This window comes from Liolophura sinensis, chromosome 13, assembly GCF_032854445.1.
Source record: "Liolophura sinensis isolate JHLJ2023 chromosome 13, CUHK_Ljap_v2, whole genome shotgun sequence".
In the NCBI taxonomy this organism is placed as follows: domain Eukaryota; kingdom Metazoa; phylum Mollusca; class Polyplacophora; order Chitonida; family Chitonidae; genus Liolophura; species Liolophura sinensis.
The window spans coordinates 23,881,898-23,906,493 of NC_088307.1; the positions used below are offsets into that span (position 1 = coordinate 23,881,898).

Here is a 24,596-nt window from a genome sequence, read left to right on the forward strand (position 1 = left end):
TGAGTAAACACTTACCAGAGACAGGGGTGGAGGAGTAGGTTATCTGAGTAAACACTTATTTCAGACAGGTTGGATCACCAGGTTATCTGAGTAAACATTTACTTGAGAGAGGGCTGTATGAGTTGATTCTCTGAGTAAACACTTACCAGAGACAGGGGTGGAGGAGTAGGTTAATCTGCATAAACACCTATCTGAGACAGGTTGGATGAGTAGGTTATCTGAGTAAACACTTGAGAGAGGCTGTATGAGTAGATTCTCTGAGTAAACACTTACCAGAGACAGGGGTGGAAGAGTTAGTTGTTTGAGTGAGCGCTTACTTGAGACAGGGCTTCACGGGTTGGTTGTTTGAGTACTTACTTGAGACAGGGCTGGATGAGTTGGTTGTCCTGGCGTATCCTGAAGTATCCCACAAGGCACTTGTCACAATGTTCCATGGTTGTGTTGTGCTGACATGACAAACACACTGCATCTTCTTCCTTGGGGCCTGTCCTTATCTTGCTCAACTGCAACAACGACACCTATAATAATTGAACACCGCATCTCCGCATGCTGTTTCATGCAACTTGATCAGTTTTACGAATGTTCTATTCCATCAAATATCTTTCACTTATTGGTACTTAACACTAAACAACTAACATTTTCAAATAAATGTTGGCAACAGTTTTCTTCCTTCTTTTGTATATCTATTCATTTATTTGATTGTTGTTTTAGGCCATACTCAAAAATATTTCACTTATATAAAGGCTACCAGCCTTATGGTGGGAGAGTCTGGGGGAAACCCATGAACGTAAGTAGGCTGTTGGGAGGCCTTCCCAAGTTCGGGCGGGGTAAGAAGCCAGCATAAGCTGGAATTGGGAACTCATAGTGTCCGCATTGGTGGGAGACTCCTGGTTCATTGTCCCGTGCTGACGTGCTAACCCGATCAGCCACGGAGGCCCTCAGACACGGAGACCCTCAATTGAGCTTTAAGTGAATGGTCCAGATTCAAAAATTTGTTCGTTCGAAAAAGAGGCTCAAGTGATTTTACACAGATAGTGGTTGCTATTCAAATCTTGTTCTAACCAGCTTTGGGTAGACCACATTTTTTAAGTATACAGACCTGATTTTCACTAATTCTTTGTGAGGCATAGTCAAGGCCATATGCTATGCTCTCTTCATAGGTCACGCAGAAATCTGTATGGTTATTGCAGAACTCTCGACAAGAAATACACGACTTCCCATCTCTGGGATCGCCCACAAAAAATGGCTTACACAAGCTGCACTGGTGACCCTGTATTTAGAAGGATGTTCACAAAAAGGTTTAACTTCAAGAATCTAAAAATAAATGTTCTAATTTATGTTTATATTTGTTTATTTCATTGTTGCTTAATGCCACACTTAAGACTTTTTCACTTATATGATGCAAGTTTAATGGATAGAGGAAAGTAAAATACCTGGGAAATACCACAGGCCTTTGGCAAATTACTAATGAATTTTCTCACACATGATGAACGCAGTTATGCACACCATATTAATGGAGACATGTTTTTCTACTCCGTCAGTGACAAGTAAGCCCATGATGTACAAAGACACAAACATCTGTTACCCAAGGAGGACATGTAGTTTCTAGCTTCAGGACTGTCTTACAGAGTATAGCCCAAAGCTAACCTGGACACTCCTCCCGTAACCCCCAGCTTCGCTCATATGGACTTGCACGTGGACAATTTCAATAAAACAGTAATCCAGCCAATTAAACTTTTGAATTGGGCAAACCAAACTAACATCTGGCATGTTTAGAATTTTTTTTTTCAACTTGGGGCAGGGTGATAAGCCGTGAAAATTTGATCCCAGCCAACATTCTGTAACAGGGAATGCAATTCTTTTACATGCAGTTTACATACCAACATAGCAAAAATATTGTGTCCTTTAAGAATTGCATGCCCTGTAAACAGAATGTTTTCCGCAGCACATCACCCACCCTGAAGGTGACAAAAAAATTCCAAACATGGCGGACGTTAAATTGGTTTGCCAGATTCAAAAGTTTAAATGGCTGGATTAATATTGAAAGATTGTTTACCTATGCCGGCTTTCACGTTTACAGTCTGTTCAGTATGTTTACATCAGGGAATTGGTGGATAACAAAAATAAGGTAGGGTTCAAGCCATTGTTTTTATTGAAATTGTCTGCTGTGAAAGTCCACGTGACCCAAGCTGGGCGTTACAGTAGGAATGTCCAACTTAGCTTTGGTCTAATATAATACTGTAATTCTTCAACCTTTTCCTGTGATTGCAAGGTGCTTGTTCAAGCACATTCTGTGCAGGCTGATACAATTACACTTTTTGTAAAGCCCTGAAATTGGCCAACCTGACCAATGTAATTTTGCAGTCAATGTAGATAATGTTATGAAACAGATACAGCAGATAAATAAGCCACTGAGAAAAACTTGCACAACACAACAACAGCAGCAACTCTTACCATGGTATTGTTGGAACAGCCAGTACAAACAGTGGTTTCATTTTCACTTTTACAGTTGCTGTGCTTGTTACACTGACACTCCACGGAGCAGTTCCGTCCGACCCAGCCGAAGTCACAAGCGCAGTCGTCTGGGCGGACACATCGTCCCCGGATACAGCCTTGGTTACACTGGGGTACGCACTCCAATTGACTGCAAATTAACAAGCAAATTCAGAGCATTTAGTACATACTTGTTATATGTCAAATCTTTTGCATGGAGCAAGCTGGTTTTCAAACCTGATTTGAGGTGCTATAAAATGAACCAGAAAAAAACATGAACAAACAATTTCCTCTTTTGAGGCTCTCAAATATCGATCCATTCTAAACATATTTGCCGTCAACGGATGAAAACTATCATAGATCTTCAGATTTTTCTGAATTTCCTATTTTTTCAAAAGGTTTCTGATCATATAAATATGTCTTCAACAGGAAAACTTGCTTGTACAATTCAAATTTACCACAAATCAGATGATTTTTTTTTCTTTTATACCCTCCTTCGACATCGAAAAAAAAAATTGATTCTGTTCCAACAATTAAAACTGTTGTCTATAACATATTGTTTTTAATAGTGGAGCTGATGAGCCTAAAACAACAGATCACATTCAATTATGGCAGACACATTCACTGCCTACCCTTTTTACTTCCCATAACTCTCAAATACCCAGCCAGCTAGAAAGCTGCAGAGTTGTCTCCCTTACCCTCCGGCCTTTTCGTATCCTTGTTTACAGACACACTGGTAGGCTATGGGCGTGTCCTGGCAGTCTTCCGTTTCATTATTACAGTTATGATGGTTGTTCTCACACTCGTTCTCCGGCGGACATTTCATGAACGACCAGAATATGGGGTCAAGGAACTGTAGTGAGCGGTTTGTAGCCGCGACTGAAACATATTCCCGAACAACTTTTAAAAAACTACTGTATTCAGCAATAAAAAAAAAAATCCCCCATAAAGCACATTTTTAGAAGAAATAAGGTCATAGAATATTACTTTTGGTACTCAAACTTACATCTTCATAAAGTACAATATCACAATAAAACACCTTTTTTAAATCAATAAAGAAGCCATGGACCAAAATTCAGGTTCTTTCATGTTAAACATACAGCAACCTAAATTGGCCGTGGTGATAAACAATGTAATTCTGACATGCAACCATTTTGTTCATTCGACAAGGATGTGACAATAGTTGATGCAGTGCATTTTGTCATTGTGACACAAATTTTGAAAAAGGGAAGTAACTACTACAAATAAGGCCCCCATTCCACAAAGTGATCAAAGGCTAAGCTGAGGGTAACTACTTGGAGGGAAACAGGGCCTGGTTCCACAAAGTGAGCAAAGGCTAAGCTGAATGTAACTACTCGGAGGGAAACAGGGCCTGTTTCCACAAAGTGATCAAAGGCTAAGCTGAACGTAACTACTCGGAGGGAAACAGGGCCTGGTTCCACAAAGTGAGCAAAGGCTAAGCTGAATGTAACTACTCGGAGGGAAACAGGGCCTGGTTCCACAAATTGATCAAAGGCTAAGCTGAACGTAACTACTCAGAGGGAAACAGGGCCTGGTTCCACAAAGTGATCAAAGGCTAAGCTGAGGGTAACTACTCGGAGGGAAACAGGGCCTGGTTCCACAAAGTGAGCAAAGGCTAAGCTGAGTGTCACTACTCAGAGGGAACCAGGGCCTGGTTCCACAAAGTGATCAAAGGCTAAGCTGAACGTAACTACTCGGAGGGAAACAGGGCCTGGTTCCACAAAGTGATCAAAGGCTAAGCTGAACGTAACTACTCAGAGGGAAACAGGGCTTGGCTCCACAAAGTCATCAAAGGCTAAGCTGAACGTAACTACTCAGAGGGAAACAGGGCCTGGTTCCACAAAGTGAGCAAAGGCTAAGCTGAACGTAACTACTCAGAGGGAAATAGGGCTTGGTTCCACAAAGTCATCAAAGGCTAAGCCGAACGTAACCACTCGGAGGGAAACAGGGCCTGGTTCCACAAAGTGAGCAAAGGCTAAGCTGAATGTAACTACTCAGAGGGAAATAGGGCTTGGTTCCACAAAGTCATCAAAGGCTAAGCTGAACGTAACTACTCGGAGGGAAACAGGGCCTGGTTCCACAAAGTGATCAAAGGCTAAGCTGAACTTAACTACTCAGAGGGAAAAAGGGCCTGGTTCCACAAAGTGATCAAAGGCTAAGCTGAACGTAACTACTCGGAGGGAAACAGGGCCTGGTTCCACAAAGTGATCAAAGGCTAAGCTGAACGTAACTACTCAGAGGGAAATAGGGCTTGGTTCCACAAAGTCATCAAAGGCTAAGCTGAACGTAACTACTCAGAGGGAACCAGGGCCTGGTTCCACAAAGTGATCAAAGGCTAAGCTGAACGTAACTACTCAGACGGAAACAGGGCCTGGTTCCACAAAGTGATCAAAGGCTAAGCTGAGGGTAACTACTCGGAGGGAAACAGGGCCTGGTTCCACAAAGTGAGCAAAGGCTAAGCTGAGGGTAACTACTCGGAGGGAAACAGGGCCTGGTTCCACAAAGTGAGCAAAGGCTAAGCTGAGGGTAACTACTCGGAGGGAAACAGGGCCTGGTTCCACAAAGTGATCAAAGGCTAAGCTGAATGTAACCACTTGGAGTGGTGATAAACAATGTAATTCTGACATGCAACCATTTTGTTCATTCGACAAGGATGTGACAATAGTTGATGCAGTGCATTTTGTCATTGTGACACAAATTTTGAAAAAGGGAAGTAACTACTACAAATAAGGCCCCCATTCCACAAAGTGATCAAAGGCTAAGCTGAGGGTAACTACTTGGAGGGAAACAGGGCCTGGTTCCACAAAGTGAGCAAAGGCTAAGCTGAATGTAACTACTTGGAGGGAAACAGGGCCTGTTTCCACAAAGTGATCAAAGGCTAAGCTGAACGTAACTACTCGGAGGGAAACAGGGCCTGGTTCCACAAAGTGATCAAAGGCTAAGCTGAACGTAACTACTCAGAGGGAAACAGGGCTTGGTTCCACAAAGTCATCAAAGGCTAAGCTGAAAGTAACTACCCAGAGGGAAACAGGGCCTGGTTCCACAAAGTGATCAAAGGCTAAGCTGAATGTAACCACTTGGAGGGAAACAGGGCCTGGTTCCACAAAGTGATCAAAGGCTAAGCTGAACGTAACCACTCGGAGGGAAACAGGGCCTGGTTCCACAAAGTGATCAAAGGCTAAGCTGAACGTAACTACTCAGAGGGAAACAGGGCCTGGTTCCACAAAGTGATCAAAGGCTAAGCTGAGGGTAACTACTCGGAGGGAAACAGGGCCTGGTTCCACAAAGTGAGCAAAGGCTAAGCTGAGGGTAACTACTCGGAGGGAAACAGGGCCTGGTTCCACAAAGTGAGCAAAGGCTATGCTGAGGGTAACTACTCGGAGGGAAACAGGGCCTGGTTCCACAAAGTGAGCAAAGGCTAAGCTGAATGTAACCACTTGGAGGGAAACAGGGCCTGGTTCCACAAAGTGATCAAAGGCTAAGCTGAACGTAACTACTCAGAGGGAAACAGGGCCTGGTTCCACAAATTGATCAAAGGCTAAGCTGAACGTAACTACTCAGAGGGAAACAGGGCCTGGTTCCACAAAGTGAGCAAAGGCTAAGCTGAGGGTAACTACTCGGAGGGAAACAGGGCCTGGTTCCACAAAGTGATCAAAGGCTAAGCTGAGGGTAACTACTCGGAGGGAAACAGGGCCTGGTTCCACAAAGTGAGCAAAGGCTAAGCTGAGTGTAACTACTCAGAGGGAAACAGGGCCTGGTTCCACAAAGTGATCAAAGGCTAAGCTGAGGGTAACTACTCAGAGGGAAACAGGGCCTGGTTCCACAAAGTGATCAAAGGCTAAGCTGAATGTAACCACTCAGAGGGAAACAGGGCGTGGTTCCACAAAGTGAGCAAAGGCTAAGCTGAATGTAACTACTCAGAGGGAAACAGGGCCTGGTTTCACAAAGTGATCAAAGGCTAAGCTGAATGTAACTACTCGGAGGGAACCAGGGCCTGGTTCCACAAAGTGATCAAAGGCTAAGCTGAACGTAACTACTTGGAGGGAACCAGGGCTTGGTTCCACAAAGTGATCAAAGGCTAAGCCGAACGTAACTACTCAAAGGGAAAAAGGGCCTGGTTCTACAAAGTGAGCAAAGGCTAAGATGAATATAACTACTTGGAGGGAACCAGGGCCTGGTTCCACAAAGTGATCAAAGGCTAAGCTGAACGTAACTAGTTGGAGGGAACCAGGGCTTGGTTCCACAAAGTGATCAAAGGCTAAGCCGAACGTAACTACTCAAAGGGAACCAGGGCCTGGTTCCACAAAGTGAGCAAAGGCTAAGCTGAACATAACTACTTGGGAGGGAACCAGGGCTTGGTTCCACAAAGTGATCAAAGGCTAAGCCGAACGTAACTACTCAAAGGGAACCAGGGCCTGGTTCCACAAAGTGAGCAAAGGCTAAACTGAATGTAACTACTTGGAGGGAACCAGGGCCTGGTTCCACAAAGTGATCAAAGGCTAAGCTGAACGTAACTAGTTGGAGGGAACCAGGGCTTGGTTCCACAAAGTGATCAAAGGCTAAGCCGAACGTAACTACTCAAAGGGAACCAGGGCCTGCTTCCACAAAGTGAGCAAAGGCTAAGCTGAATGTAACCACTTGGAGGGAACCAGGGCTTGGTTCCACAAAGTGATCAAAGGCTAAGCCGAACATAGCTATTCAGAGGGAAACAGGGCCTGGTTCCACAAAGTGATCAAAGGCTAAGCTGAATGTAACTACTCAAAGGGAACCAGGGCCTGGTTCCACAAAGTGAGCAAAGGCTAAGCTGAGTGTAACTACTCAGAGGGAACCAGGGCCTGGTTCCACAAAGTGATCAAAGGCTAAGCTGAATGTAACTACTCAGAGGGAACCAGGGCCTGGTTCCACAAAGTGATCAAAGGCTAAGCTGAATGTAACTACTCGGAGGGAAACAGGGCCTGGTTCCATAAAGTGATCAAGGCTAACCTAAATGTAACTACTCGGAGGGAACCAGGGCCTGGTTCCACAAATTGATCAAAGGCTAAGCAAATGTAACTACTCGAAGGGAACCAGGGCCTGGTTCCACAAAGGCTAAGCTAAATGTAATTACTTGGAGGGAACCAAGGCCCAGTTTCAAGAAGTGGCGTATGACATTTTTTCTATCGTAAGATGTTTTGTACGTTTGTATTACTGTACAACAGTCCCATACATTGTCGTACATGTACCACATCTTTGTAAAGCTGGACCAAGTAAACTGCATCCTTCATTAAATATATCCATGGCCATGACAGAAACAATTAACTTTACCGCAAATGAGCCAAAATTTTGTCTGTTCTTAAGTTACTCATTTTGTCCGCTTCTAAGAGTTCTTCCGATCTATCTTAGAAAGGTTTGTTTGGAGGGTATGTGCACAGTAGCCTGATGTCCCATCAACAAAAATGTATGATTCAGCACGAAAGACAACAATGTATGGCTCTTATCTGCCTCTTAAAATAAACCTTTTCAGAGCAAAATTTTACATCATATCCTTGATGAAACAGAGCTCTGTGTAAATGGACGGAAAGGGTAACAACGAGTAATTTTGTGTGATAGCTTTCAATTGATTACTACAACAAAACCTATTCAAAGCAAAACAGCAGCCACAGACAATTAATGTGAACAGTTTTAATTTGGGCTGATCAATTGATTGACTGATTGAATGTTGTTTGATTTTTGGAGTAATGATGGACCCAACAAACTCTAGAATGGGTGATGCTATCTCAGAGTGGCTGTATGCATGTTATCTCCAGGAAACTTCATGTAAGCACACACAAGAGAGCATCACCAACACCTTACTGTCACCAAAAGACACCCTTGCTGTTCCGAAGACAAGACCAGGGAAATTACAGAAAAAAAAAAAAAAACAAAAACAGAAAGTCCTTTCCGACAATGCAATTGAAGAGAAGCCTCAAGTGATTTTGTGATTAAAAAGTAAACTCCTTGACAAGTGGGCTATGGCCTGCTCCCCAAAGGATTAAATTTGCGTGTGATATTTACTTCAGCCAAAAGAAACTTTGTGGAATTAGCTACAAAGCCACAGGCAGCACTACTATTGCTTCTGTGATCTGTCTTCACTCTCATAAAAACTCTCATGGTTTTTCTCAAAGATCAGCTACATACCTGGGACATAGCTAAATCATTAATTCCCACATAGATTACACCGATATAACACATGTGGATTGTATGTGGATAAATTTGCATGCCATGCGAAGGGTAATACACTGATTCAAGCTGACAAAAGACTTCACTGTTTCTAAATGATTTATCATCAACATAATCACATGCTGCTTCATTTAGCCTTTCTTTAATAAGCTGTTGACCCAGGAGCCTCTCCAGCGCGGTCACTGTGAGTTCAAGTCCAGATCATGCTGGCTTCCTCTCCGGCCATATGTGGAAATGTCTGTCAGCAATCTGCGGATGGTTGTGGGTTTCCCCCCTGGGCTGTGCCCAGTTTCTTCCCACCATAATGCTGGCCGCCGTTGTAAAAGTGAAGTATTCTTGAGTACAGCATTAAACACCAATCAAATAAATAAGTAAATAAAAAGCTGTTTGTCTTTGGTTACCAACCTACATGTCCTCACTAAAAAACCACCTAAGCAATTTTTTTTTCTTTCACAAAATCAGTACTTTAAAATATTTCACTTTTTTTTTCTTTTCCATTTAAAGCTTGAAGCTGTTGTGATATTATTCAACAAATGTGAAATGTAAATCTATATTAATTAATATATTTGGAGTTGGAGTATTTCAGAGAGGAATCCTTTGATAACTAAAACAATTTTCTCCCACACAGAATCCATTCTTTGGAGAATAAAATGGAATAGTGGGTGGGGGAGCCTGTCGACCTACCAACACAAAATTCACAAATTCGTCTTGTTACTCCACGCAAACAACTTTGTTTTGGCTCTCTGCTGTACGCCAGGTATAATAATAAAGATGGTATATACAATAATACTCAACTTTTTGTTTTACACTTTTTTCTATGTACAGCTTAGATTTGGTACCAAAATGCTCATCTGTAGAGGACATGAATGCAATACTACAGCTCAATACATAAAATACATTTACCTTAACATGGGTTTATGGTAATAAACACACAAGGAGAGCATTAACAACAGAATACTCCCTTGTGTTATCGGTGCTTTACATGTATGTAAACCTGAACTCAAAACATCAAGTACTTTTTTAAACACACCACTCCTAACATCAACACTGGAACATCCCCCTTGTGTTACTGTACTTTACATATATGCAAAACCTGATCTAAATAGATGTAGTCCTTTCTAAGATACCACACCTAACATTTATTGTAAACTTTACATTGATTTCCCTGTTAATTCATAATATGATAATAGCCTGCCTGTTAAGAGCTAAAAACTGAGAGAACACAAAAAAAAAAAAAGTGACCAGCAAATGAAACAAGTGGTTAAGAAAACGAAATAAAGGACCAAACAGATACAAAAATAAATGACAGCTAATTCTGACAATCATGATCAAAAAAAAAAAAAAACAGCATCAATCACTACTGCCACTCACAACATCGACTTACATTAGGTACCAGTTACATAACCAGGTAGTGGACTGCTCTTTATGTAGTTACTATTACAATTTGGTAGATCCAAAATAGTATACATATTAACACAGAAACATTATCGTCTGAACATATTGGTTATGTTCTGTCGTGTTCCTAACGTCAACGGTTCTTTTTAACTTCACTGCAGGCGATCCCTTGACTGTGTTTGACAATGCACCTAGTTACAGGTCAGTCTTAACTAGGTCATCCAATGAAATCTCTCAGAAAATATGCCAGGCTCAACCTAGAAGGCATAACTTGTTGTATTCATAGTATTGCAGTGACGTACTAACCACTCTGAGTGAAGTCTTTGGTCATGTGACTAGAGCAATGAAGGTGAAAACATAGCCACTTTAACCAAGCTGAGAAAGGCCTTGAATAAGATTTTACCCCCAGAAATGAAAACTATAGCTTTCAGGTAAGAAATATTTTCTCGAATGGTAATCGGAATGTGTCTAGCCTTGAAATATGATAGATAATACTTTAAGAATCAACAAAAATCAGCATTTTGCCCATTTAACTCCCATGTTATTTATCGCATCCTGGTCCTTGCAAGTAACCTGGATGATCAAAACTATGAACAAAGGGAGAATGTCTTCTATCTAATCTTTTTAATCCAAGGAACTCATTACAAGAGCACTACGGCACTAGTTGTCAAATTATGACATTTTGTACGTCAGATTATGACATTTTGTACTTCAGATGCTTTAATAACAAAACGCAAATTTACCATCTCATTCCCAATAAGATTTAAGAAATGTTGTATTGTTTTCCAAAAGGAAACCACTATATGTATCATAGCAGGATTGTACAAAAAAATTAAATTTATTTGTTTATTAATACTTTTACAAGGACGAAGGGCAAAGTATATAGCAACTGTCCTCAAGCCCCCTGCCCCTTCCTCACCAATAAAGGCAAAACCTACAACTTCACAGTATGTGAGAAGGTCTATCAGCAACCTGCGGATGGTCATGTGTCCCCCCGCACCCCCTGCTCAATGTCTTCCCACCATAATGCTGGCTGCCGTCGTATAAGTGAAATATTCTAGAGTACGGCATAAACCATCAATCAAATAAATAAATAAAATACATGTTTAAAACTCATCTCTCCTTAAAAATTCTTTTAGATATTCTGGGGTGACACTGTGGAATTGACGCCCTATACATGTTCAAAAATAACAAAATGTTTTTAAAAAAAAATGGAAATGTCAAAATATGCCTCTGTTCATTAAGCATAGAATTGTCTATGATATACTACACTGCATACACTCAGTCGTCACCTTATATCAGGTTAATCTATATTCTATTTATACTGTATAAATGAATTTTCTGTGTGAATGTGTTTATGTATGATGGACACAAGGTAGAACTAAATGATCTCCCTTAGAAAATAAAGTATTACTGGTTATGCAATTTGTGGGTGGGTGGGTGGGGGGTTATGGAGCAGGCCCTCCTTCTGGGCTCCTGGTTATGTGACTGAGAACCCAATTCTACAGGGTCGGGGTGAGTACTTACACTGCAGTAAAACAAACAAATGAGATACGGAATCTGGGCTAAACCCCAACCCTGAAACAGACGGGGAGTAGCGGGATCAAATGCCAGTCACATCGGAACAGTTTTCAACAGTTGTAACAGATTACAAGCCGCATGCACAGACAGACGTATTCAGGAAGCATTCGTTTGTCTTTAAACTTATCTCGTAGAATCTCTGTAGCTGTTTGTATTATCACCATGGCGTCCATTAAAAAATTTACTGCTAAGAAGCCAATCTTCTCCCTGTGCGATCGTGAGTGAGTGAGTGAGTGCTTGGGGTTTAACATCGTACTCAACAATTTTTCAGTCATATGACGACGACTGTGCAATCGTTTGCCCCAGGCCTCAGTATAAGTCAAGCAGCAGAGAAGCAATCAGAGTTCAGAGAATCAATGTGTAGAATAATTCCTCAACTTTTCACAAATAAAACAACAACTTCCAGTGCAATGTATGCACACTTTTAATTTGATTTTGGGACAAAACTACATACGCTGGATTGGCCAATTTCAAACAGTATCATTTTATCAGTCCACACAGAATAATGCCTTTACAATATGCTTGAATAATCACCTTGCAAACATGCAAAAAGGTTCAATAATTAGAGTGTGGTGTGCTGTACACAAAAGATTTCATCTGTTCCATTACAGACCATCTGCTGAACACAAGGTTACACAAGACAGCATGAGATCAAATGAGACTATTCAGAAACCTGTAAAACCACACATACACATGTGCTCTATCATTAAGTTCAAAGTTTGAGCAGCCGTAATAAATTCCACTCATAGAAACTATGTGGCAGACCATAAATTTCGGTGAAAGGCTGAAATCTGAAATCTCCTGAGCAGAAAGTATTAAGCCAATCAGAATTCACTTGTATCATATTGTTGAACTGCTGAAGTGTTGTTCGTGTATTCGAATGCGAAACATACCAGATTCTACAATAATGAAGCTTTGTATCTTTAACAGATTTTATTAACATATTTAACAGAAAAGCTCTCCAAATCAGGGGAGACAACATCACCAGACTTACCTTTCTGATTGGGAGTAACCAGCTCCACGTGGCTGCCGTGCAGACACCTACAGAAGGATGGTGCAGTCCACCAGCCATACACACACGCCTGACCCGTTCTTCCCCCGAAGGCGCACCAGCCACACCCAGGGGCTTTCAGACAGGTGGAACAGCGGGTATGGAAGGCACACTCAACCGGGCATCTGCCAGACTTCTCTAACGGGTTCGTTGATGAGGTAGCCGCATTGCCCCCCGGAGCAAACCAGAGGAACGGCAGCATATGGTAGACACTGAGGGATAACAGTAAATAATGTCTTAAACTCCAGTTTTAAACTTGAGTACGGTGTAAAGAGCAAATCAAACAAATCAATAAATAAATGAATCAATATCATGAAGTAGTAAGATACAAAGTAATGTTCAACAGTTTCACAGCACTGTGCAGTTACAACACGCACTGTGCCCTTACCATACAGCACAGTGAGTGAGTAAGTGCTTATGGTTTAACATCGTACTTAACAATTTTTCAGTCATATGACAACAAAGTAGTCCTTAGAATGCAAGTATTTTATTTGCTTCATTTTGATTGGTGTTTTACGCTGTACTCAAGAATATTTCACTTATAGGACGGCGGCCAGCATTATGGTGGGAGAAAACCGGGCAGATCCCAGGGGAGAAACCCACGACCAACCGCAGATTGCTGCCAGACCTTCCCACTTACGGCCAGAAAGGAAGCCAGCATTGGTGAGAGGCTCCTGGGTCATTATGCTATGCTAGCGTGCTAACCAACTGAGCCACAGAGGACCCCCTAGAATGCGTGTAATGTGCCTCCTTGTTGCAGAATGGATTTCCATGCCTCTTTAATCTAGTGCTGCTTCACGGAGATGACTTACTGAAGGCAAGTAAGCTGCCCCCCGCCTGAGCCTTTATACTGATATGAGTCAACCGGTCATTGCACTTTCTCATTAATGCTGAATGTCAAGGGGGAAACCTACAACTTCCTCTTTCAGGGTTTTAGGTATAAACACCCAACCCAGGATTGACGCCGAAGTGGACGCTCTACCAACTCATACAACACAACTGCTGTGTAATATCACAAGGTTTAATCTGTATAACAATGTGTACGTACGTATACCCTGTACACAACTGTACTTTACATGGCACAGAGCATGATCTTTTGATTGATTTATTTATTTGATTGGTGTTTTACGCCGTACTCAAGAATAATTAACTTATACTACGGCGGTCAGCATTATGGTGGGTGGAAACCGGGCAGAGCTCGGCGAAAAACCCACGACCATCCGCAGGTTGCTGGCAGACCTTCCCACCTATGGCCGGAGAGGAAGCCAGCATGAGCTGGACTTGAACTCACAGCAACCGCATTGGTGAGAGACTCCTGGTTCATTCCGCTGCGCTAGCGCGCTAACCAACTAAGCATGATCTTTTGTGATTTATTCCTGTCAATAGTATTCCAAACGTAATTATTTCAAGATTTATGATGTATAAATGAAAATGAAATGAGCGACTGGTGACTTCAAACTGAGTCTAGCTAGGTCACAATAATGACTTATGTACCACAGAAATATTCAGAATTTCAGACACATAAATGAGTGAGTGTTGTAATTCATCCATTTTAATGGAGTTTTACAATAATGTCAGTGGAATCTAATGCATGTACATGTGCATTTCACACAATCTTTAATACTAAATAAAAAATTTTCTCAAGGTCATCAGTATGATATTCGTCACCTTCATCACTATGAAGAGCTCAAAGTATCAAACAATGTAACACCTGCGAGGCAGTGTTTCATCCAAACATAAATCAGGACAATATTACAACATTTCTCAACTCTATATGGGTTTGAAGCTGAGCTCATACCGTACCTCTTGAAGCTTGTCACTCCAGACGCAGGTTTTAGCTCCGCCCTCAGCGCTCTCCGTATCCAGGCAGGTCTGACAGGTCGTGAAGGAGAAGCAACGGCGTGGACACTTTTGTTTGCCGGACAGCGGGTGGTTGAAGTTAATCGTATTCTCAACACAGTTACCTGAGTAACGAGCGACTGACGTTAACGACCTCATCACCTCACCTGTGGACAACAAGGTCAGAGTTAAAGGATACATGAACAGGTATCTTAAATCAAAGAGCATGGTTCTATGGAGGCTCACTTTTGAGGCACAGTTTATATTTCTTAATTACCCCTCCATTTTATGCACATTTTCTGTTATTTGGAAATGGTGCTTTGAAACCCCAATTCGAACTGGAAGACCATCCAAGATGTTTTTCAAGAAATCGACAATGCTAAGCCCATAAAGCTTGCAGATGTAACGACTGATGACAGGTTGTCCTGGGAGAAACAAACTGAGAATCAGTGTAAACTTACATCAAGCTCACATTGTTACAAAAGATCAAAAAATATTTTTTTAGCAGTTGCCTTGTTTATGTGGAACAATTCAGTCACCTTGTAGATTGGAACGAAGACACTTAAAAAAATCATTCCTTTGTTGATGAGAAAAAAATTAGTCACTTTGTTGATTGGTTCACTTTTATGTACAGGAGGGAAAATTTTGTCCCCTTATTGATGGCATAAAATTTAGTCAGTCTGTCTTGATGAGAGCACTCTGGTCACTTTGTCAAAAGGAGAAATTTGATCACTTTGTCAACAGGAGAAATTTGATCACTTCGTCAACTAGAGCAATGTGGTCACTTTGTCAACATAAGAAACTTGATCACTTTGTCAACAAGAGCAATTTGGTCACTTTGTCAACAGAAGAAACTTGATCACTTTGTCAACAAGAGCAATTTGGTCACTTTGTCAACAAGAGCAATTTGGTCACTTTGTCAACAGAAGAAACTTGATCACTTTGTCAACAAGAGCAATTTGGTCACTTTGTCAACAGAAGAAACTTGATCACTTTGTCAACAAGAGCAATTTTGTCACTTTGTCAACAGAAGAAACTTGATCACTTTGTCAACAAGAGCAATTTGGTCACTTTGTCAACAGGAGAAATTTGATCACTTTGTCAACAAGAGCAATTTGGTCACTTTGTCAACAGAAGAAACTTGATCACTTTGTCAACAAGAGCAATTTTGTCACTTTGTCAACAGAAGAAACTTGATCACTTTGTCAACAAGAGCAATTTGGTCACTTTGTCACAGAAGAAACTTGATCACTTTGTCAACAAGAGCAATTTGGTCACTTTGTCAGCAGGACAAATTTGATCACCTCATCAATGGGACAAATTTGATAATTTGGTACATATAGAACAATCTGGTCGCTTTGAACACTGGAACAGAGGGAACTTGTTGATGGTGAGAGCTTTGTGTACTTGACATGGAAACAATTCTGAAGGTTAAGGTCACTCACTTGTTCTTTTGGAGTGTGTTGTCCAAAGACACTTGGTCTCCAGATCTGAGCATTTGTCACAGTCTGCAGCCTGACATCTGGCCTCCACACAGCCCTTAGCCAGGCGGATCGGTGTTTGCTCCACCCCACGGCACTTCTTCTCTCCACAGCGATCATTAATGCTCACACACCGGCCAACATCACAGTTAGTACACCACATACACGCCTGACGAGAGAAACGGAAACAAATACAGAAAACTGTTATTCTTATTTTTAGCAACTTCTCACGAGACACATCAGAAGAAAAGAAAGAGATACAAAACTGTTAACTGTACAAAATCATTTTTCATATCATACATCGAAAAAAAGAAATAAGTACCAAATTTTTCAAATCATACCATTTAAGAAAGAAAACAAATACAAATACAGCTGCTAAAGAAGTCATGCCGGGGTTCAAGTCACTTCTGGTTGCCTTAATAGTGTCCATGTATACATACATAACCAACTTAATTAGAAAGCCTACATTCTTCGTAGTCATTAGTGCATTGTAAGTACACTGTATGTCATATGTATGTAGATGTGCCAAATGGAGTAAATCGACCTTTGGGCAATATTTGAATGCGTGCATGTCTCCCTTTTTTTTTTAACACAGCTTGTAATGTAACTCCTTGTTTTCAGCACTACTGATACCCGTCCTAAAAATTAGAAGAATTAGGGTGTGCATTAGGGTCATATTTACGGGTGGAGGAAACCAGAGTGCCGAGAGTAAACCACCAACCTTTGGCAAGTTAATGAGCAACTTTCCCATGTGTGACTCACATATCTGCATCCCATATTGATGGAAGTAAATCTCCAAAAAACTTGATATAAGACCACTTGGGAACAGGGAAGGAAGATGATTCTGGAAAATTTTTGCCGACTTTAAAGGAGAGGTAGACTTTCCCGCATACTCACCTTTGTGGCATTCTTGAACTGTGGGTAAACTGCCAGGCACTGACTACAATTAGTGAACTGCTCGCAGTCTGCAATATTCAGCCAGCGTTTTGTACACAACGCGCCTTGGCGCAGTGTGGCGTTGGAGGAGTCACAGCTGATAAAAGAAATACAGAAGAAATATGAGCACGACTCTTACTTATTAGTATGCTAAACTCAACTGCCCTAATTCTTCAACTTTTTCGAACGTCTATGTGACCAATACTTTTAAACATTTTGGGACGTAGAGAGATAATTCGCACAGTTTTACGAAGGTTGCATCTTTAATGACACAAATAAATCATGGCAGTGTCATTTTCATCATAACTGCCTGCATGAATTCCACTGACAAAAGAGCTGTAGAGGTTAAAAAGGTTGAACATTTACAGTAGTCAACACAAAATAAAAAAAGGCTTTGTGAAAGAAATGGCTTTGTGAAACAGGCCCCAGACGTACTTATCTAGAGAGAAATTTGCCACTGCGTTATATTTGATTTATTTATTTGATCTGTGTTTTACACCGTACTCAAGAATATTTGACTAATCAGCAGCAACTAGCATTATGGTGGGAGGAAACTGGGCACGGTTCAGGGGAAACCCACCAAAAGACCTTCCCAGACATTACGGCCAGAAAGCAAGCCAGCATGAGCTAGACTTGAACTCACACAGACCGCATTTCTGGAGACTCCTCCACGTTATATGGTAGTTTGTATATCTGTACAACCTCTTGTCTGATTGGTCACTGGGACGACGTTACTAAAAATACACTAGGCAATACTAAAGAATTATGGGAAATAATTTGTAGTCTGCATATCTCGATTAGCAATTACTGTCAGTTTCAGCAGAACGCAATGTGACACATTCATTTATAAATTAAAATGTCAGATTAGGAATTGCTGTGGCTGCATGCACCCATCTAAATGTCATATAGGTTATTGCTGTGGCTGTATGCAGCCATCTAAATGTCATATAGGTTATTGCTGTGGCTGTATGCACCCATCTAAATGTCATATAGGTTATTGCTGTGGCTGTATGCACCAATCAATGTGAAGTGAGTGAGAGCTTGGGGTTTAACATTATACTTAACGATTTTTCAGTCATATGACAACGAAGGAATCCTTTGAGTGCATGTAATGTGCCTCCTTGTTGCAGGACGGGTTTCCACCGCTCTTTTATCTAGTGCTGCTTCACTGAGACACCTTACCGAAGGCAAGCAAGCCGCCCTGCCCAAGCAATTATACTGCACTATACCCTTTAATGCTGAATGGCAAGCGAGGAAGTTACAACTTCTTCTTTAAAGGTCTTAGGTGTGACTCGACCCAGGATTGACCCTGGATCTACCGCCACTGTGGAGAGCGAGTACCAAGAATCATATGAAGATAGCTTGGCACACATTTCTCAACATATGCACTTCAGGTAGAATACGATAATGGGCTGTAAACTGCTCTTGTGTCATGGTTGTCGCATTGCTGCATAGCTTTGTACAAGTAGCTTTATAGCTTTTATATAAGCATAGCTTTATATAAATCAAACTCAATGAGCCCTTATTCACCTATCCCTTACCTATGAGGCGCTCTCAGTCCACTGGAGTAGCAGTAAGACAGATTGCCCGTGGGGGTGGGAACAATGCACCCAGAGCACCCAACTGTCCTCCTGCACATGCTACTGTCACGCAGTACCTGGCAGACATCACTGGGAATGGTCAGTTTTATCAAGGACCCCATGGACACACCATTGTAACCCCCAAATATGTACACAGAGTCGTTCATAGCCACCGCTGTCGATCCAATGGCTGGTTTTAATTTTCCCATCATATGCACATAATCTGACAAGAGAAATGCAAAATTGTGATGAACAATTATGGCTTAATGCCACATCGGCAATATTTCAGCCATATCGTGGCGAGCAAAATTAAGGACATGTGAGAGCCAAGTAAGCTTGGGTAAAAGACTCCATCTAACTAAATGAACTGCAGTACAATCATCCTCATGAGAAGAAGTTTCATGCAGAGGTAAATTTATCTAGTGTACATTGTATACAATGTAGAAAAACCAGTAAGGCCTGGATTAGAACTTGCAACCTCATTGGTCAGAGATAAATCAGCTGTGCAGAGTATCTACACAAAATCAATCACCAATGTCCATCAATGACACAATAAAAAAACAAAACAATAATAATTAAACTACAAAGATCTGCATTAAAGGAAAAACAACAGTAAAACAAACGTATATATGCATCAATAAAAGTATCCCACAGGAAGTTTAAAAAGCATAACTTTTTTATTTTTTTTGATGTTGCACAACCGAGATATCACACTACAAAGTAAGTAAAATCCCTTACATTGAGACATCAACAGCGCCGCCATGAGTTAGTCTCATGGCCATTTAACCATATCTACATAAGGTACGAATGATGCAACATCATGTTTAGTGTTGCTCCAACATGACGTATCCTGTGTGCTCATCAGACTTCCTAACTGGAAGTTGATTCACAAAGTGACCAAGCTCGTCAGAGTTCCTCTGTGACCATAAAGGTCAGTTTCCACCCCTCTTCCTAAATAACTTGAGTTACAATATTTGCTGTCTTTTCTTCTAAATCCCCTGACTCACCTGTATTGCTGACGGTTATCCAGGCATTACAGGTGTAACGGTATACCTGTATGCTGGCAGTCATCTCCCCGTTCTCTGTCATACCCCCGATAATCACCAGGTCACTCTCCCTACCAACCATGTTGTGGAAAAACCGGGGAATAGGCTGTGCAGAGAGGAAAGCAAGCACCTGAGTATCAAAACTATCTTTCCGTATTTATTTTTTTAAAGATTGGAAGTTTTTATTATGTCAAAATATGCCTCTGTTTATTAAGCGTAGAACTGTCTATGATACTCTACACTGCATACAGTCAGTGGCCTAATTATATCAGGTTGATCTATGTTCTATATAAACTGTACTTACACATACATGACTTTCTGAGCATGTGGGACTCAAGGAAGATTGGTTTGTAACTTATTAATTCATCTACATCAGAAAATAAAGTCTTAGTATTATTATTATTTTTATTATTATTATTTATTTATTTATTTGATTGGTCTGGCCTTTGAGTGCAAGACTACAAGCATTTTTCTGTTATGTTGCAGTTTTTGGAAATTTGCACTTGTTTGCTAACGAGACCTTGACCAGGTTTAGGAGAGGCGGAATCATCAACAAGTGACCCTGTAGTACCTTGTAATTCCTCAACATTTTCACATACAAAAGAGCAACTTTCAGCGCTATTTATGCACATTTTTAATTTGATTTTTGAGTCAAACCCACATGGTTGGATTGGCTAATGTCATGGACGAAAAAAAAAGTATAGTTTTATCAGTCTACACAGCCTAATGTTCTCAAAATTAGCTTGAATAAACACACTGCAAACATGCAGAAAGGTGGAAGAATTACAGTATCAAATTTTTTAGCCTCTGGTGAGAAACAAACGAAATTGTTGACTCACGTTTAGTAAATTTTATACTACGTGGTCACAAGTTGCGAGATTCTGTTCATCCCATAAAAGAAACATCGATAAAAAGTACAAAATCATGCCTCAAATGAGCAAGATTATTTTTTTCTCCTGTGTCTGTTTAGAGAATCGCAGGGTAATTTAAAGATGGGACATTCATTCATCCTCAGAGTAAAGCGCAACGTTTCTCCACAGGACAAAATATACACATCCGCCACACAAAAGTGCTCAACTTCGGAAATGAATGTATCTTACATGTTTGCACTCAATGCAGACAACAAAGTCACATAGTGAAAACAAAGTAGTTCTGCGATGAATTGTCTTCAGCCAATCAAGTCGCTATCAACACTGTTGATGAATCCCATCCTAATCCCATGTTCTGGGTCACCTTTAAGGGACAAATGTACTCAGTCTGTGGCTTTGTAGTTATTCACTGGTTATGCACTGAGTAAAACGCAGCAAGAAAGGTGATCAATAAATTAATGTCAACAAAACTTGTGTAACATTTTTCACCAGTCACATGATGCAGTAGGACTTTATTTTATCTTTAGTTGTTAAAGAGCTCCACTTGAAGAGTAAAATCCTACCTGTTCACCATTTTCTGGTTGTAAGATGGTCCACTCGTTTTTGTCCAGGTCAAAGGCGTACATTTCCCTGGATGGACCAAACGAGTCACTTTTGTAAACATACCCACCAAACACGTACACCGTATTGGACAGCTCATGAAAGACAGCAGTATGACCAAACAGCCCTGGAAGTACACACACAGCAGGTGTAAATATGGGGACAGCCACCATGGGACTCGTCGCTTTATAGGCTTATTTGTTTTTGGTTTTAAAGCACTACTCCTTTTCCCACAGAAACTGAATTAAATCTTTGTTGGGCATAAATTCCTCTAAAAACAACAGTGTTGGTCAGTTGAGAAAGGTGGATTTTCTTTCGTTTTTTTTCTAATTCTGCTTGTTAAAAAAAAAAAGAAAAAAAAATAGGGATTTTCCAGAAATTAAAATTGAGAAAGAAATAAAAAAAATCTTCTACCAAATTCTCAATATAAAGTTTAGTGCACCACCATTTTTTGGACACAGCTGCAAAGGAAGGGAGAGAACTTGTAGTTTTATTGTTTAGATTCTGGTGTGTAGAAAGATCAAGTAACTGTACACGAAGCACCAAGGACTTTGTTATCCAAGAATGTACAAGTACAAGGTCATTCTCACACTCATTTACATTACTGTTATACAATAAATGATTTCTGTGTCTAGCTGTGGGAGGGAGTGGGGATACGAAGTGTGCAGATAGCATGGGGGACCATGTTTTAGTCCTGAAACTTTATGTATGGCGACATGTACACAGACAAATTTGGGAATGTATGACTGCCATACCTTCCTGAGGAACAATTTGCAGCTTCTGAATAGAGTGATGTCACATAACTAGAGTTATTCCTGTTCCCAGGGAAAATGAAACCAAATCAAATCATTCTTAAAAAAGTCTTTCTTGGGAATGAAACTGATCCTCTAAAAAAAAGATGGTCGATAAAGAATTCTGCCATTTTTTTTTTTTTTTTTTTGGACTCTAGATAATGAAAAAGGACAGGGACAGAAATTAACACTGATAGAGAATAAAAGAAAATCATTATTCAACATAAACTTTAGTGTAGGGTCATTTTTTTGGTGTCTTGGTTGAGTTATGCCTTACAAACATATTTTTATATATTTTTTCCCTCTTGCATTAGTGTACTGTTGAATCAGGAAGAGATGACATTTCAGATTTCATAGCTATCCTGAAGTTGGTCTTTCTGGGAATATTTCACTAAGTATCCATGGATACCAGGGGTCTAGTGGTTATATTTAGTCCCTGGACAGCCATCCTAAAAAACTTTAAATTTAACTTTTCTTAAAGTGTTTGGCAATACATTTTTCCCAACAGGTTTAACCCGTCAGAAGAATAGCTACAAGTACGTGCATCGGACCAAAAACAGCCACAACTTTGTTTTGCTGAATGTACATACCTAGTTTTGTTTAGGGACTAATATGTTCATTTACTTATTTGATTGGTTTATTTGATTTGATGGTGTTTCACCCATGCTTCTCAAGAATATTTCACTTACATGACAGCGGCCAGCGTTATGGTGGGAGGAAACCAGGCATAGCGTGGGGGGAAAAAACGACCATCTGCAGGTTGCTGACAGACCTTCCCACTTACAGCTGGAGAGGGAGGAAGCATGAGCTGAACTTGAACTCACAGCGACCGCATACGTTGAAATAACTGAGATATTTGATTGGTGTTTTGCGTCGTACTAAGGGACTGATCAAATGTAACATCAAAATGGTCTGTAAGAATACAAGTCTAACATATGCAACATTTACTGACCAACTGGTGTGGCTCCATGCATTTCGTTACGGTCTGTGTACTCCTTCCATGCCATTAACCCTCCGCCGGTGTTGTATTCATACACTTTGTTGGAGAAGTAGTTCTGGATAGAGAAGCCTCCAATCAGCATGAGCTTGGTGTCGCTGATCTGGGTCATGGTGTGACCGGCTAACGTGTGTACCCACTTCGGACCCTGTGACACGTTCAGGTTAAACAAGACTTTATGACTGGATAATTATGTTTCATGGTTACAGTCACATGACAGGAGTATCAAGATCGGACTATTTTGTTGCTAAAGGTTAAAAAAAAACACCTACAGTGTCAAGTGACTTGACAAACTTGTTTGCAACTTTTGTCGACCAGTCAACTGTCTTGCCACGTTCAGTAGGCACACAGTAGGCACACGTTACAGTGCTTTCAGGAACTTCTTAACTTCACAGCCATTCAGCACCTCAGTTTTTTCCATTGTTCATCAACTCTAAATAACTTTTGTAAAACTTTTTTTCCATGCCCATGTTTATTTATTTATTTATTTATTTATTTACTCGATTGGTGTTTTGCGCCATACTAAAAAATATTTCACTTATATAACGGCGGCCAGCATTATGGTAGGAGGAAACCGGGCAGAGCCTGGAGGAAACCCACAACCATCCCCAGGTTACCAACAGACCTTCGTACCACATGCCCATGTTACAGTCAATGCAATAACATTTCTTCTCATAGGTTACATGGTACATGAACAAAGGAACTTTTTTTTTTACCTTAAGCAATAAAAGAGTTTTTAACTTGAAGCTTTTCTTGCAGGTTGTTGTGTATCATTGGCATGATGTTTTACAGCTTTTCTTGCAGGTTGTTGTGTATTATTGGCATGACGTTTTACAGCTTTTCTTGCAGGTTGTTGTGTATTATTGGCATGATGTTTCACAGCTTTTCTTGCACGTTGTTGTGTATTATTGGCATGATGTTTTACAGCTTTTCTTGCACGTTGTTGTGTATTATTGGCATGATGTTTTACAGCTTTTCTTGCACGTTGTTGTGTATTATTGGCATGATGTTTTACAGCTTTTCTTGCAGGTTGTTGTGTATTATTGGCATGATGTTTTAAAGCTTCTCTTGCACGTTGTTGTGTATTATTGGCATGATGTTTTATGCTGTGAAGCAGACTACATGTACTTCCAAGCTACAGTAAACTTCCTATAATTTCATGAAATTTTTCGTCAGCTTATTGTCGTGCTGCACATTCTGTGATTGGAGCACAGAAGTGCGATTGCAGTATTTCACTTAATGTTTGGCTTTTTCCAAGTGACACATGTGGCTTGATTCTGATGGATTCATTAGCTTTTACAGTCTTTTGTTTTTGTGATGTTCAGTTAATTTCCGAGAAAAGCTTATGTGTAGGCATCAAAAGTATCATGCGCTTCTGAAGTACATTTTCACGTACCAAACTTTAGGTGAAATACTGCACCGTAGTTTGTGAAAAATCATGTTTCTACGTGATTTATTGTAAACAAGCCTGTTATTTTTTCACCATCTTATGGCAACACGATGAAATGGGACAAATTCCATGAAGTAACAGGTTATTTACATGACATGCAGCACAAAACTATAGACTTGACTTGCAGGTATGAAGTACTGATTTCATTTGGTTCAGGAGTTCTAACTGTTGTTTTACACCATACTCACTAAATTTAAGAAATTTTTATTCTAATAATGGTTGAGGAAACCGGGATGCCTGGGATATATCTCTTACTAATGGACAGTAA

General features: G+C 40.5%; 1 protein-coding gene across 1 annotated transcript in view; it reads right to left on the reverse strand.

Moving 5' to 3' along the window:
* Positions 1 to 24,596, reverse strand: part of LOC135481000 (multiple epidermal growth factor-like domains protein 8) — a 58,819-nt gene that overhangs the window by 6,669 nt on the left and 27,554 nt on the right. Inside the window, 13 exon segments of the mRNA XM_064760931.1 lie at positions 358 to 503; positions 1,100 to 1,270; positions 2,455 to 2,644; positions 3,192 to 3,372; positions 12,683 to 12,869; positions 12,871 to 12,951; positions 14,543 to 14,745; positions 16,024 to 16,228; positions 16,957 to 17,092; positions 18,537 to 18,798; positions 19,583 to 19,727; positions 21,054 to 21,217; positions 22,834 to 23,026. Of these exon segments, the coding sequence (XP_064617001.1) occupies positions 358 to 503; positions 1,100 to 1,270; positions 2,455 to 2,644; positions 3,192 to 3,372; positions 12,683 to 12,869; positions 12,871 to 12,951; positions 14,543 to 14,745; positions 16,024 to 16,228; positions 16,957 to 17,092; positions 18,537 to 18,798; positions 19,583 to 19,727; positions 21,054 to 21,217; positions 22,834 to 23,026 (2,264 nt within the window).